This window comes from Paramisgurnus dabryanus, chromosome 5 (genome assembly GCF_030506205.2).
Source record: "Paramisgurnus dabryanus chromosome 5, PD_genome_1.1, whole genome shotgun sequence".
NCBI classification, from domain to species: Eukaryota; Metazoa; Chordata; class Actinopteri; order Cypriniformes; family Cobitidae; genus Paramisgurnus; species Paramisgurnus dabryanus.
This window is the reverse complement of record NC_133341.1, coordinates 25,207,674-25,224,141: the sequence shown is the minus strand read 5'-3', so window position 1 is coordinate 25,224,141 and position 16,468 is coordinate 25,207,674. Positions and strand designations below refer to the sequence as shown.

General features: G+C 37.2%; 1 protein-coding gene across 1 annotated transcript in view; it reads left to right on the top strand.

Annotated features, from left to right (window-relative positions):
- The first annotated feature begins 2,451 nt into the window (after positions 1-2,451).
- arhgap20b (Rho GTPase activating protein 20b) overlaps positions 2,452-16,468 on the top strand; it is a 46,941-nt gene continuing 32,924 nt past the window's right edge. Inside the window, exons 1-8 of the mRNA XM_065250025.2 lie at positions 2,452-2,640; positions 3,583-3,653; positions 4,173-4,310; positions 4,401-4,547; positions 13,404-13,445; positions 13,570-13,660; positions 13,775-13,852; positions 14,195-14,261. Of these exons, the coding sequence (XP_065106097.2) occupies positions 2,557-2,640; positions 3,583-3,653; positions 4,173-4,310; positions 4,401-4,547; positions 13,404-13,445; positions 13,570-13,660; positions 13,775-13,852; positions 14,195-14,261 (718 nt within the window). The 5' untranslated portion in view covers positions 2,452-2,556. The remainder of the gene's footprint in view (positions 2,641-3,582; positions 3,654-4,172; positions 4,311-4,400; positions 4,548-13,403; positions 13,446-13,569; positions 13,661-13,774; positions 13,853-14,194; positions 14,262-16,468) is intronic.

Sequence of the window (16,468 nt, the reverse complement as noted above, 5' to 3'; positions counted from 1 at the left end):
ATCTTAAAGGGGAAGTGAGCTTACATCATGACGTGTCTTAAGCAAGTAGCCTACTTTCATCAGCTTTTGCTACATAGTGTAGCTATGAATTTTTCAAGCACTTAAATGTCCAAATAATTGTTGGAGGTTTTCACATGGGTATATTTGTAGCAATATCCAACTATACATCGTATAGGTCAAAATCATTGATCTTTCTTTTATGCCAAAAGTCTTTTAGGATATTATCTAAAGATCATGTATGAAGATATTTTGTAAAAAACGTAAATATATCAAAACTTTATTTTTGTGACTGGATGCAGTGCTAAGGACTTTATTTGGACAACTTTAAAGGGTATTTTCTCAATTTTTTTTGCACCCTCAGATTCTAGATTTTCAAATAGTTGCATCACGGCCAAATATTGTCCTATCCTAACAAAGCATACATCAATGGAAAGCTTATTTGTACAACTTTGAGAGGATGCATAAATCTCAAATTCACACAAGAGTTGGATGACTAATTATGTAAATAATGAATAAAATAATTCACTTTATTATGAACACCATACTAATACTGTGTTTGACCCCCTTTCGCCTGCAGAACTGCCTTAATTTTACGTGGCATTGATTCAACAAGGTGCTGAAAGCATTCTTTAGAAATGTTGGCCCATATTGATAGGAAAGCATCTTGCAGTTGATGGAGATTTGTGGGATGCACATCCAGGGCACGAAGCTCCCATTCCACCACATCGCAAAGATGCTCTATTGGGTTGAGATCTGGTGACTGTGGGGCCATTTTAGTACAGTGAACACATTGTCATGTTCAAGAAACCAATTTGAAATGATTCGAGCTTTGTGACATGGTGCATTATCCTGCTGGAAGTAGCCATCAGAGGATGTGTACATGGTGGTCATAAAGGTATGGACATGGTCAGAAACAATGCTCAGGTAGGCTGTGGCATTTAAACGATGCCCAATTGGCACTAAGGGGGCTAAAGTGTGCCAAGAAAACATCCCCCACACCATTACACCACCACCAGCCTGCACAGTGGTAACAAGGCATGATGGATCCATGTTCTTATTCCGTTTACGCCAAATTGTGACTCTACCATCTGAATATCTCAACAGAAATCGAGACTCATCAGACCAGGCAACATTTTTCCAGGCTTCAATTGTCCAATTTTGGTGAGCTTGTGCAAATTGTAGCCTCTTTTTCCTGTTTGTAGATGAGCGGTACCCGGTGGGGTCTTCTGCTGTTGTAGCCCATCCGCCTCAAGGTTGTGCGTGTTGTGGCTTCCCAAATGCTTTGCTGCATACCTCGGTTGAAACGAGTGGTTATTTCAGTCTTCTATCAGCTTAAATCAGTTGGCCCATTCTCCTCTGACTTCTAGCATCAACAAGGCATTTTCTCTCACATGACTGCTGCATACTGGATGTTTTTCCCTTTTCACACCATTCTTTGTAAACCCTAGAAGTGGTTGTGCGTGAAAATCCCAGTAACTGAGCAGATTATGAAATACTCAAACCGGCCCGTCTGGCACCAACAACCATGCCACACTTAAAATTTCTTAAATCACCTTTTGTTTCCCATTCTGACATTCAGTTTGGAGTTCAGGAGATTGTCTTGACCAGGATCACACCCCTAAATGCATTGAAGCAACTGCCATGTGATTGGTTGATTAGATAATTGCATTAATGAGAAATTGAACAGGTGTTCCTAATAATCCTTTAGGTAAGTTTAGGCGCATTAAACAGTTGAAAGGTGCATATTATATCTCTTGATTTTTCCTCTTATAAACTTTCAGAAAAACAAATTGACAAAAAATGGTCCATAGCTGTCACGGGGACACTAATCTTTCTAAGTGGACTGAGAAAGTAAACATATAACTGCTTACGTGACTCAGACTTCCGTATCAATGCTCTGTGGGCGATGCAGGGCATAAAATAAAGTTGTGGAGAAGTTTTTCAGTCTTCATAAGCTTAATCGATTCCCTGGAAAGAGAACTATTTTGACCTCTGTTTACCATGATTTGTTAGCTAAAGAGTTCAAAAATGTTGTTTAAAATGACCAATAGAGCTGCAGCGAGTTTAAAGTGATGCTGGAGTGGTAGTATGATCATCACAAGGACTTTCAAAGCAACACCAAATTGCAGATGATTGCAAGGCTGCAGCTATTTTAATATTTACATTTTCTGTAGTGACAATGGCATCCAGTGGGGGGCCTTGGAACTGCAGTGATCATTGAACCTCCATGTCCATATTTAGAGAGAGTGGGAGAAAGCGTGTAAGCAAAGGGAAATGGAGAGAGAAAGAATAAACAGGGTTATGAGAAGCCCTTGCCAAAGAGGGAGGGTGGATAAGAAGAGGACGGTAAAGAAAATTAAAGAGAATAGGGAATACGTTTTGAAGAATGGGAGATGGGTTGGGTTTCACACATCATCACAAGTTCAAGACCACATCATCTAGGTTGATAAATTCAATAAAAAGTTTCATTTCAGGGAACTGATACAGCTTTTTTGTGAAATAAGAAGATTCAGAGCAGCTTTGCTGAGGATAATTGACTGAGGAAGATGGATAAAAATGAGTCCGCAGTCAAGAGCTTCAAACCCTATTGACCTTCAATCTGCCAGCAGTGGGCCAATGACCAAGCCTTCAGAGAGAAAGGTGAATATACTCACAGGCATTAACTGTTTTGCATGTCTGTGTGAGAAATCTCAGCATAAGATTTAATTTCTATGAAGAGATGTAAAAACTCTTCCTTTCTACGAAAACCAAGCTTATTATGTGAGCTAATGTCATTTTTTGTGATTTATTGTTTTCTATAAAATCATAACGCAAAGATAATTATTTGAAAATATAATCTTGATATCTTTATATATCTTTATGTAATCTCAATTACATTATGAAACTTTAGCCTTTATTTCACAGACATTCACAAAAGTAGGCGTTATTTTCCTAACAAAATTGTTGTGTTTCCTCCAACATCCAGTATGTTGGGGTTGTTGGTTTTGCCTCTGCAAAAAAAAAATGAAACTATTAATCATTATCATTGTGCCCTTGTGCAAACCACCCTGGTAACACTGGGAAAGTTTTCCAGGTATTTTGTTTTTTATGTCATCATCAGTCTTAAGTATGAAAATCTTGAACTGACTTATAGGGTTTGTGTTCACTTTAGCAGGGAGATTATCAAAAAAAAATGTACAGACTCACAGACCTATGTAATAATTTAGCTTATTTTCTTTCAAATTTCTTTCAATTGATTTGTGTTCCCAGCTTGCATGTGTGTGTACCTGGTAATTATCACGTTATCATGTTTATTGAAAGATAGGAATACCAGTATTTTTGTGACCTTGTGGGGACATTTTAAGGTCCCCATGAGAAAACAAGCGTATAAATCAAACAGAATGATGTTTATTGAAAAACTAATGAACCAGAAAGTTTTCTGTGATGGTTGGGGTTAGGGTTTGGGTTCGGGGAAGGGAATAGAATTTACAGTTTGTACAGTATAAAATGCATTACGCTATGGAATGTCCCAACAAAACATGGAAACCAGAATGTTTGTGTGTGTGTGGTTTTATATATAATCGATATTTTTTTAATTTGTAGAACATGAAGTCTACAGTACCAAGAAGAAAAAACGGATCTGCAGTTATTAAAGCTTTCAAAACCAGGCAAAGGTACAAGCAAACAACACATGCACACACACCCACACAGATACACACTTATTCACTGTGTATCTGACCAATCCCTTGGCACAGGCTACAGGAATCACTGTGCCTTATATAGGCAAGAATGCAACAACTGACACAAACACTCACGTTATTAGAAAGTTGGCAATGTGCGTCATTCAGAGAGAGAGAGAGAGAGAGAGAGAGAGAGAGAGAGAGAGAGAGAGAGAGAGAGAGAGACCCAGTCCAGAGGAACGACTAGGGAAGAAAAGCTTTCTTCTCAATTTAACATCAAACGGTGAATCAGGCTGTTAACTAACCCTAAAATTCCTTTAATGTACTTCAGTTCTAATGCACGTAGAACAAGTATGAAACATTTTTTTCATCTTAAAGTGCACACAGGATATGCGAAAAGATACAGTATGCACATATCAAGAGACTCAGAGATTAATTTGCATATCTTGCAAACATGCTTTGTTACTAATAAACAGCAGAAATTAATTTTACATTGTTTTGACCCTTCTACAGCGATAGATATGGGGCATGCCATGTATCCCAGAATGCTACGCTGTTGATGGAAGACCATGCTCATCTAACCAATGGCTTGCAATCAAAAGATAGACTTCTATTACTTTTCACAGATTCTCTTATCGTCGCCAAAACTAAGTATGTCAGTATTTTAGTATGTGCATTTATATTAATATGAGCATCAGTACATTTTTGTTTTTTGTGTACTAAAGTGTGTTTCTTTTACAGGTCTTTATATCTGAAACTTAAAGCTTGTGTTAGACTCTCAGACATATGGCTAGGGTCCTGTATTCATATCATCACAGACAGGAAGGTCACCTCCAAGAACTCGTTTGTGATTGGCTGGCCAACCACCAATTATGTTGCCACTTTTAGGTAGGCTTTCAAAAGCACACTATAGTTTTACATAATTATCATATATGAGATCATTGCAAATAAAACCATTATGCCTATCTTGGTAATTCAAACAGATATAATTAATGGGTTTATTCATTATGTTTGGAATCTCTGGAGCTTTAATTGAAAGCGTTAATTCTCTTTTTTATTGTTTTTTAAATTGATTTTTAACATTTATGTATACAAACATCTTATTACCAACAACACAAAACATAAAAGGTACCAAAAAAGATTGGATAAATAATAAGATAGTGATTCTAATAGAAAGTAAAACCATAAAATAAATATTGCATTTAAAATAATAATTGGTGAATAAAAACACATAAAAATAAAATAAATAAATAAGGTATATAAAATAAAATAAACTACATTTACAGTGTCCAATATGTTGATCTAATTTTTTTTCAGTGTTTTACAGTCTGGTTACCACCTTCTTTCTCAAAGCCTTTAAACATCACATTTTCTCTGCCATGACCTTTACATTTGACCATGGACATGGATTAGCTAGGCCTTGGTTTAATAATGAAATATAACTATTTTTAACAAACATGCTAAAAACATGAAACATTTTTAGGCAAAACAAAGAACAGCTCTTAGCTCATAGCTCTTAACACCTTTAGTCGCACTTCCAAATACGATGAAAAAATTTGCCCTTAGCATTGTTACACCTTTGACACAAGTTAAATTGATGCAAAATTATAGGAGTTATAAAGGTCCACATTAGTCATTTGCAATAGTTTCAATCGTGCACTCATTGTTTGAATCTGAGTTTTTTTTTCATGCCTCGTTTCAATCACTTATTTCAATGTCCTCATTAGCATCCATTCTCCAAGCCTGTAATTTTGTATCCGTCGATTCTTGTGAACCCAAGTTCACTATGCCATATAACAAAGAATTTAATAATTTACCAAAACAGCCTTTTGTCATTTCCTTTTCTTGAATGAACATTGTGGTATATTAAGGGCATTACTTTGTGACTTGTGTATAAAACTACGTAATTGCAAATATTTGTAATAATGTTTTCAAGGCACATTATACTTATTGACTATGCGGTGGTTTCCCGGACAGCGATTATTTTAAGCCTTAGTTTAATTATGAAATATAACTAGTTTTAACAAACGTGCCTTACTAAAAATATTACTTGTGTGCATTTTGAGGCAAAACAAAGAACTGATGTATTTTAAGATATGCCAGTGCAAGTTCTTTTCAGCTTGGACAGCTCTTACATTTATTTTAGTCTAGGACTAGTCTAATCCCTGTCTGGGAAACCACCCCAAAATCCTCAAATATTATTAATTTATGGTTAATTTATAAATTCCCTATTTTCGTAATCCCCCTTTTTAGCCCAGATCTTAAAATCTGCGGCACATCTTCCTGGAATAAATTTAAAGTCACTCTAGATGGGGCTAAAATAAGACAACAGGTTGGGAATTTTTAAATATAGTTTTACATCAAAGCATACTTTGATTATATTCGTCACTATAGACTTTTAAAGATCTTTAAGATCTGATGAGTAAATATATAAATTTAGCGGTAGACCTGATTTTACAATACATTATGTGGTGATAATAAAACATAATTGTTTTAAGTTGGGCCACCCAATAGTACCACTTTAAGTTAGGGCATTGAAGTCCTCCCCTATCATATAGAGAGAGAGGGAGTTATGTGTGTCTATTGTTTTAAATAAATTTAGTAAAACTATTTGTAAGATTTTAAAAGAGGTTTGAGGGGGAGACCGGAATGTTCTGAAATAAATATAAACTATTTAAAATATTTATTCTACCAATTAGGAGTAAAGATGACCAAAATAAATTTCTTCTATTTCGTCTATCATTTTCATTTAATAACATAATAGAACATTTGGATTTATTCATTTTGTAACCCGATATTTTTATTATTTATTTATATTATATTTTTTTAATATTAAAATGTATCTGTCAAAATAATGTGCAGCATTCGTGTAACCGTGTGTTTACGTTTTGAGCGATTGTTATCTGGAAAAACCAAACATGCAAATGTTGCAACTAGTCAATCAGAATCAAGCATTCCAACGAGCTGTGTAATATGGCACATAACACAAGTGAAAGTGCTAATGTACCGAATATCAACATGGCTGTGATTTGATAGGCATATGGCTTAAAGCTTATTAAAGCTTGCCAAACCAGACTACTTCATTTTTAAAGTGGTATTCTTGGAATTAAACAACATCTGCTAAAAATGTAATAGTGCTTTTTGCTTAATTTAATTAGCTTTTTTATTTATTTTATTTCTCACTCCCTACTTAACACATCCACACTCACACAGATGCACACAGTCATTACTCTGCTCATTACTCTGACTGTGCTGATGATTTCTTCTTACTTTAATTGCTCCTCTTGTCCTGCTTGCTCCTTTTGATTTTAAACAGAATCAAAATGGCTCTTTCCTTCAAACATTTAATGATCTTGTGTCCATGATTTAACATGTTAATTTGACTCTCTGCATGTATGGAGGTGCTGTCATATAATTAGACTATCATCAAAAAGTTGATTTATTTCACTAATTCAATTCAAAAAGTGAAACTTGTATATTATATTCATTCATTACACACAGACTGATATATTTGAAATATTTCTTTTAACTTTGATGATTACAACAGACAACTAAGGAAAATCCCAAATTCAATATGTCAGAAAGTTTGAATATTACTTAAGACCAATACAAAGAAAGCATTTTTAGAAATCTTGGCCAACTAAAAGTATGAGCATGTCCAGCACTCAATACTTAGTTGGGGCTCCTTTTGCCTGAATTACTGCAGCAATGCAGTATGTCATGGAGTTTATCAGTCTTTGGCACTGCTTAGGTGTTATGTGGGCCCAGGCTGCTCTGATAGTGGCCTTCAGCTTTTATGCATTGTTGGATCTGGCATAGCACATGTAGGCAGCAGTGGCCTAGTGGTTCATGTAGGTTGTCTATAGACCGGAAGGTTGGTGGTTCAATCCCCGGCTCCACCGGACCAATTGTCGAGGTGTCCTTGAGCAAGACACCTAACCCCAGCTGCTCCCGACGAGCTGGCTGGTGCCTTGCATGGCTGACATCGCCGTCTGTGTATGAATGTGTAAGTGAATGGGTGAAATTGAGGCTAATTGTAAAGTGCTTTGTATGGCCATAGGTCAGTTAAAAGCGCTATATAAATGCAGTCCATTTACCATCCATAAGGCATCTTCCTCTTTACAATAAAAAAAGAAAATGGTCAGGCGAGTTTGCTGGCCAATTAAGAACAGGCATGGTCCTTAAACCAGGTACTGGTAGTTTTGGCACTGTGTGCAGGTGCCAAGTCCTGTTGGAAAATTAAATCTGCACCTTCATATAGTTGGTCAGCAGCAGGAAGCATGAGGTGCTCTAAAACTTCCTGGCGTACAGCTGCGTTGACCTTGGACCTCAGAAAACACTGGATCAACACCAGCAGATGACATTGGACCCCAAACCATCACTGACTGTGGAAACTATACTGGACCTCAAGCAATGTGGAATTTGTGCCTGTCCTCTCTTCCTCCAGACTCTGGGACCTTGATTTCCAAATGAAATGAAAAATTATAGAACACACGGTGTGTGAAAAAGATTAGGGATGCACCGAATATTCGGCCACCGAAAAAAAGAAAGACTTTTATCACCGAAACAATACGGCCGAAATGTTGTGATGACGCAAACAGAAACCGCGACCTGCACGTGCTTGTCTGAAGCAACGTGGATATATTTAACCGCAAAAAGGCGCTAAAGTACGCACAGAGGCACCTGCGGTTGTGTCCGGTCCAGATGTGATCATCACAGTGAGTACGCCCTTCAAAGATCAGAACTCTTGATGTGTAAACTTTAGAGAGAGTCGCGCAAATGTGTCTCATACTGTATAGTCCATTAAAGGTATTGCGGAGGATTTTCTATTTCCGGGTGGATCATCAACACTATTGGTCCTCCTAGTTGTCAATCAGGAGTGTTGTGCAATTGCATTTTTTAAAAATGTGGATAAGGCGGTTCTTTTCTAAAATTCGAGAAAATCCTCCGCTATACCTTTAACATACATGTGCCGAATAAAGCAATGAAAAACAACGTAATGTTTTTATGCTGCGCTGTTTGGGATTCGCCTTCGTTCTCTGTGTGCGCGCGCGTTTAACGGAAAATCTTTCTGTTATTGACAGGGCACATATAAACAAAATTATCTCCAAAGTATTCTTTTTCTAATAAAAACATTTGTTTATGTCTTAAGTGTATGTATAGATTACAGTCACAAACCAGTCTCTGCTTATTTAAAGAGACAGTAACCTCAATTAACCTACTTAAGTCTAACAAAGAGACAAATAGCTCTAAAAATAATATATTTAATTTATACAATAAAGACAGTGTTATGACTCATTTAATTCGATTTCTGTACCTAATGCTAATGTTAGCCCTTATTAATGTGCAGCTTTGTTCTTTTTTATAAATGTTTGTAATTTCTTTATTTGTTATTAGATTTTCCCCACCCCCTTTTTGCTGATCTGAAAAATAATCCGATCCGTGCCTCAAAAACTGTAATGTGATCTGAACTGTGAGTTTTGTGATCCGTCACACACCCCTAGTAAAGTTAGTACACAGTGATAGCCATAAATGCATTTGTACTAATAATTGGTATAATAATTTATTTTGGTGTTTCGGTTTCGGTTTTTCGGCCTTGGTTTCCTCATTTTCGGTTTCGGCCAAGAATTTTCATTTCGGTGCATCCCTAAAAAAGATAGAACTGGCCAGTGATGATGCAATTGCAGTGGTCTGCAACCACTGGTGGAACACCCCCCCAGCAAAATGTGCACTTCTTCCACTATTTTATGAGAAATCTGCCACTCCAGCCATGGATAAACATGGCATGAATGTTCTTAGACAAGCTATTGAATTTTTTTAATCCTGGACAAATCGCAGTCACTACATTTGACCAGCAAATGTAGTGACTGTTAAAAGTTAGTGCAATGGAAATGGAGTTCATGTTGTTATGCTAGGAGGATTACACACAGAAATGGCCCTCTAGAATACACTTGGCGACCTCTTAAGAGTGCTCTGGTTGGACGACAGCACTCACTGAAGCAGAAGTAGCATCTTCTGGAAAGGCAGACTTGTTTCTGAAAGTAGCACACCTAACTCGCACCAGGCGTGCCCACCAAGGGACTCTACTGTCACTTCACAATCTACAGCAGGAAGCTTTTAAGCTTATTGCTGGCCCCAAAGATGAAACTACCTTTATCACTTGGAGACATTACATGCTGACAAAAAGTCCAACTTTCATGTATTGGGATGTAATACTAAGATCTAAAGATCTAAGACCTAAAACCCTCATTCTTATTTTTGTCAGAGCTCACAGAGAAAATAACTTCCTTCTATGTGTAGAAGTTTTTGAAGAACTCATCCCTATATATTTTGCCTTGGACCATACAAACTATGCAAGATGGATGTCTGTCCACATCAGGGATATGAAGTCTTTGCCCAGCACCATCAATGATTCATTTGAAAAGCATTCACACTGGGCTCTTTCAAAGACATACAACAAGTTCTCTGCAATACCTTTCGACCAAGCTCATGAACAAGAGAATAAGATTGTGAAAGGTTGCAGTCGTGCAGTAGGTCTCACAGAATCCAAATGCTTTCAGACCATAATCTCTGGACCAGAGTTGGGAAGATTGCTGAAGAATTTGTAGAGGACTTTTTTCCTAAAAATGACAAAGATAATCCTAAGAACTTTCAGCATCATGAATAGTGTCTTTCCACACAGAAGACATTTTAAAGACATGTAGCCAACCTGTCTGAAACTGTTAAAAGAATGGGCAACCCTTTTTTGGATGATTTTAAAGATCTAATCACTCTTGGGAGTCGCGAAAGTGCAGATGAATCTGTGGGTAAACAGTGTTCATCTAAGGGACTGTTTACACTTGGTAATAAGATGTGTTTTTGTCGATATGATAACAAGTGGACAATATAGACACATCACGTTTACACCTGGTATTTAAATCCGTCTCGTTTGTCCACTTTTGTCTGTTTCTGTCATGATTACTTTGAGGGGGTGGTCTTTGGAAACTGTGGGCGAGTCTCTCTGCTGTCATTTAAACGCGAGCGGGAGTAATGACGAGTTTATATGGACGCAAACTAATATTATGTCAGAGTCCACTGCTTGTGTTGTAAGTAAACATGCTGCACAAAGTTTTGTACATGTATATGTTAGAGCTTTCTCTGAATTTTCAGCGCAATTAATGAAATAAGATTGCGCAACTTTCACACACTTGCAAAATAGAAACTGCGGAGATCAGCCACTTTAGTTTTATCAATGAAAGGCTAAAAAAAGCGCTGTACACCGTGTGTTTGTGCCAGAAGTCAGAAAAGACATATGTCTTTCTGTGTTCAGTATAGGGATGTTGAATTATAGGGATAAGAATTAAATCGATTAAACTTAACGATTGTCGAAAAAGCAAACACTTGTGTGCGGCACTTGCGCAAAGCACATACACTGCCGGTGAAAAAAAACTTGTGATTGACGAAAACGCATGTTAATGCCAAGTGTATACAGCCTTTTAGTATATAGCATTTCATCCTTTTAATATCAACAGTTTGTCAGGCAATCCATCCATGATCCTATCAACAGGAATTAGTTTCAACTCTTTAAGCAAACTCGTCGCAAGACATTAACTACACACAGGAAGAAGATTAGAATGCTTCAGAAAGTGTGACACTCTTTGAGCAGCTGTAAATTGCAATGCAATTTGATTTGGATGAATACTTTGCACATGAAGTACAATCCTTCCCTCTTTGAAATTGAAAAGCTTCACCTGCCAGGCAGAAAGTCTGACTTACTTCATTCATGCCTTGAGCGTCGTGGGCAATCACAGCCACCCTCATGCAAAGAAAGAGCTTGTTGCTTTTCTTACATCTAAGACTGAAGAGTTCAATTGGCCCCCAGACAAATCTCTTTATATCATATCAGGGCAAGATGTATCTTCCTTTGGTTCCAGCAGCAGCATGAGCAGCTGCAATCAAGAAGAAGCAGACACCCGGATTGTGGTTTATTTACAGCATGCCCTGAAGAAATGTGCAAAAACTTCCATGTGTGTACTGTGGACACTGATGTCATTGTGATTCTTGCAGGTTTATTCCATGATTTACTTGTGATTCAACCTTTGACTGACATCTGGGTGGCATTCGGCATGGGCAGATTTTACCATATCAATAGCATATGTAAAGTCTGGGTAAGAACAAGTCTCAAGCACTGTTGATGTTTCATGCCTATTCAGGGTGTGATACAACATTTGTTTTCACTGGAAAGGGTAAGAAGTCAGTTTGGCGCCCTGGCAAGCCTATGATGAAGCCACTGAAGTTTTTGCTTCCCTTGCCAGAAATCCATTCCAAAAATTAGATGCTGCTTCATGGCAGTTCCAAAACCTTGAGACACTGACCGTCATCCTGTCAGTCAAGCCTGATTGTCCAGAAGAAGAAATAACTCTTCTGCCATGGGAGTAGGACAATGTAGAAAACTCACCCACCCACCCACCTGTGATACTTTTATGCAGCACATCAGAAGTTTATCATATTGGAATCTGGCTGACCAGCACACTCTCACAGCAAGGTATTCCTTCTTCAAGGGACTATGATGGACCAAGGAATCAGGATCTTGGGAACCTGTTCGGATGACACTTCCAGAAGTCCCCACAGCCTGCAGGGAACTTATCAAATGTTACTGTAAGGGGGATTGTTCAACCGGCAAATGTGGCAAACCAAGTCTAGACTGCTCACTTATTTTCAAATGCAACTGTAACAACTCATAATTATCAATTACGGGGCCAATAAAGATCACACTGCTAATACTTTGACAGGTATTGAAGCTTTAGTTATGTTAAAGTTCATACACATAAATAAATATACAAAATTATAACTTTGGGATTCATTTGAACTCTTTATCTTGTGCAGGAACTTGAAAATTGCTTTGTTTTTAAGCATATTGCATTAATGATTATTTACTTCTAATATGACATGTTACAAATATATTTTCCAAGGGCTCCTAGGCCAAAATTACACTACACTCTCAGAAATAAAGGTACAATACTGTACCTTTTCTGTCACTGGGGCTGTACCCTTACAAAAAGTACAGCTTTGCACCTAAAGATTTCATTTTAGTACCTCAGAGGTACATACTGGGATTAAAGAGAGCTTATTCGTACCTCAAAAATACATATTAGTATTTCAAAGGTACATATTGGTACTAAATGTTTACATATCTGTACCTAATGGTTCATACAACTACCTTCTTAATAAAGGGTGCTGCTCCACTGACAGCTAGGGTACATATTTTGACTTTTTTCTAACAATGTAGGTCCTAAAGGTACGGTAATCTACCCAAAATTGTATTCTGTTTTTTATTAATGTAAAGGTATCAAACGGAAACTTAGAGTACAGCCCCAGTGAAAGAAAAGGTACAGTTTTGTACCTTTATTTCTGACAGGGTATAATGAATGAAGATTATTATACAAGAAATTTGTGAAAATAAATACACTTTTTTGATGACATTCTAATTATATGACCAGCACCTGTATGCCACAATTTTCACACTGCCAAGATGACATCATCTAAATAATTTTCACACTGCCAAGATGGCATCATCCAAATGTGAACACATTTAGATGGACAAAGTATTGGATTGAGCCACAACAAGTTTTTATACAATTGTACGAAGGCTGATAGAAAGACGATTCAAACCATAATCAACATATCTCATGTTTTTATTAATTCAAAACCACATTCTTGATTTGCATATAAATGTATCATTATCTTTCTCTCTCTTTCTCAAAGTTCATCAGAAACAAAGGACAGATGGTTGCAAGCTCTTCAGTGGTGAGAAATAAACAAACCACCCTCAAGTTTTCTGTCCAAATTAAACAGTTTCTGCTTGAATATTTACTCAGTTTTCCCCATCTGTTTTTTGTTTGTTTGTGTGTAATAATGTCCGATTTCTCAGGCACACCAAAAGAGCCAGGCAAAGGGTCTTGCCAAACGCCATTCTTCTCTACGTCCTGCTGCTCTGCCACCCAGATGACGACAGTCCAGCGGTACACAAACCTCTCCCATACCTCGGGGACCTAAAACTATATCTTTGTTTATATGTAGAGCTTACTTGCGCTCTTTTTTCTTGTTTTTTTGTTTACGTGTTACTGGCTGTCAAGACCGTTGCTGTGGCGGTGGATGTGAGCACCACAGCCGAAAATGTGGTGGATTACATCCAGCAACATTGCAAACTGATGGTGAGTTGTACTTGAAACCTCAGTGTGGTTCTCTTGGTGTCAGTAAACTGTAATAGTAGTTTCATAATAGAGGGTGATACTAATAAGATACTTGGGCATGTTTTTGCATTCATTAACAGCTTGTGGATCTAATTGTGTGCCTATATCCTATATGATACCTAAATTGGTCATCATTTAAGTGCTTCTCTTATGATCTGGATGTCGTTCTATTGCTGAATGATAATGTAAACATCAGTAAATCTGTTGTGCCAAGTTTGTCCATTGGCATTTCCTTTATTTTAATAACGGTCATTTCCTTTTCCTGTCCCTTTCCAAAACATAATAACCACTTCCTGTTTGCAGGGTGAAGCTTCGGACTACCAGCTGTGTGTGAATTATGAACAAGAAGAGGAAACATGCACCCTTATTGGTGATGACACTCAAGAAACATGAACATACAATATGTAGACATTCGACAAAACTATATCTAGATTATGGGTTTCCATAATTATATATAATTCATATCTTGGAAACTTACCTCGTATGTATGAGATGTAAGTGAAATCATCTTGAGAAATAGAAGGAAATTCAGCTTTTATTGTGATTTCAATAAAGTACAGGTAGTTCAGTACACAGTGAAACGAAAGTCACAGTGTCCATATTTTTTTACAGTCAATGGGTGCTTAATTACAACAACACAGAACTACTCCATTGAACATTATTTTTACACAAAGTTAAAGGTCCAGCCTGGGTTTTTAGCAGTATCTAGCGGTGAGATTGTGAATTGCAACCAACCACGCAATAAGTAACTTAGCAATCACAGTTCAAACATGACGGCACCTGAGACAACAGAGGGACGAAACACTCTGTAGAACAGTTTGTCCATTCAGGGCTACTGTAGAAAGATGGTGGCAACTTCCATGTAAGGAGACCCACGGTGTTAAATCAATACAATCAAAATATTGGCTCGATATTTGATAAAAAACTTCGGTTGACGAATGAGAAACACATTCAGAATTCTAATGGGATAATTTCTCAAATGTTCTTATGCCATCCTTTTATAGAGATGGGGGTTGTGATTATTTTAAGATATCAATATATTTTTAGTGAAAGATAGATTATCAAACAGTCTCTTGTTAAATATACTTGACAAATGTCTATTTTAGTTACCCAGAATAAGAGACACGGGTTCAGGACCGGCGCTATAGGGGAGCACTATACAGTCCCCTCAGATCACATTAATGTTGAATGGGATTTTAATTATAAAATGTTCTACTTAAAAATCACATTTACCTAGTGTATTGTCTTCCTAGTGAATAATAAGCTAAAATAGCAATATCAGGACGGTCTATGAGGCAAAGTCGAATTTTGATTGGTCTCTTGACTAAGTGTGCTCCCCACCCTAATACCATTATGGCTAAGAACATTCCAAAATTCCAAGATTGTATATTGCATTAACTAATTTCACCATGGACATTCGAAAATGGATTCAAAAGAAAGAAACTACAGCAACTGCCACCACCTCGGGGTCTGAGCTTTAAAAAATAGTGTTGTGCTGCATTTTTTTGTTGTTGTATATAGCTTTGTAAGAGTGTTCCTTAAGCAACAAAACAATGGCGATGCCTCAGAGAATTACAAGATGTTGTGCAGTATCTTTGCATTGCCTCCCCTTTGATCGAGCATGCATAATAACCTGCACATTTTTTAAAGCATGATCCCAACATCTATAGCAACTAAATTACCATAGTGTCTCATACTTGAGGAAAAGCTGATTAAAAAAAGCTTTTAGTTTATGTTTAAGTACTGTAAAGTCTTGTGAAAATTGAATGTAGTCACCTACCTGATATCATCCAGCATCCAGGACTTTGCAATTACCTTTTTATGCAAGTTGCATCAATGACAACCCAAAGATAGATTAAACTTGTTCTTTAGATTATATCTAACAGCGCTATCCAGGGATAATGGAAAATGAACCAAAAACATTTAGATTCTCACAAGAGATAGAAAGTCTGCTGCATCTCGTATGCAATTTGATTGATGTGCACACAGGCACACAAAGAAACCTCAGGTCATATGTGTACACGCGCAAGGTTTATTTTAAAGGCTACAGAATAAGAGTAGATTGTTTTCAGATAATCTAAAACTTAATCAGGTGAATGGGTGTCGTTAACAGATTCCAAACCAGCCTGATCTTACAACATTATGTGGCGGTTTCCCGGACAGGAATTAGACTAGTCCTAGACTAAAACATTTTTAAGAGCTGTCCAAACTGAAAACAACTTGCACTGACATATCTTAAAATACATCAGTGCCCGTTGTTTTGCCTCAAAATGCACACAGGTAATGTTTTTAGTAAGGCATGTTTGTTAAAAACAGTTATATTTCCTAATTAAACTAAGGTCTACTCCTGGATTAAGCTAATCCCTGTCCGGGAAACCACCCATATGTGAAATACGCATTATTATGCTCAGTTTTGCGTGGCCGTGCCACGACTTTCTTTTCCGTGTCAGTTTATGCCATTCCAGCATCTACAGCTATATTCATGGCAAGAACAAGTTAATCCATACACAAGTTTTATTCAGACAAGTTGATCCATACACAGGTTGGGGGAGGGATCTCCAATCTGCCTTATTTGTA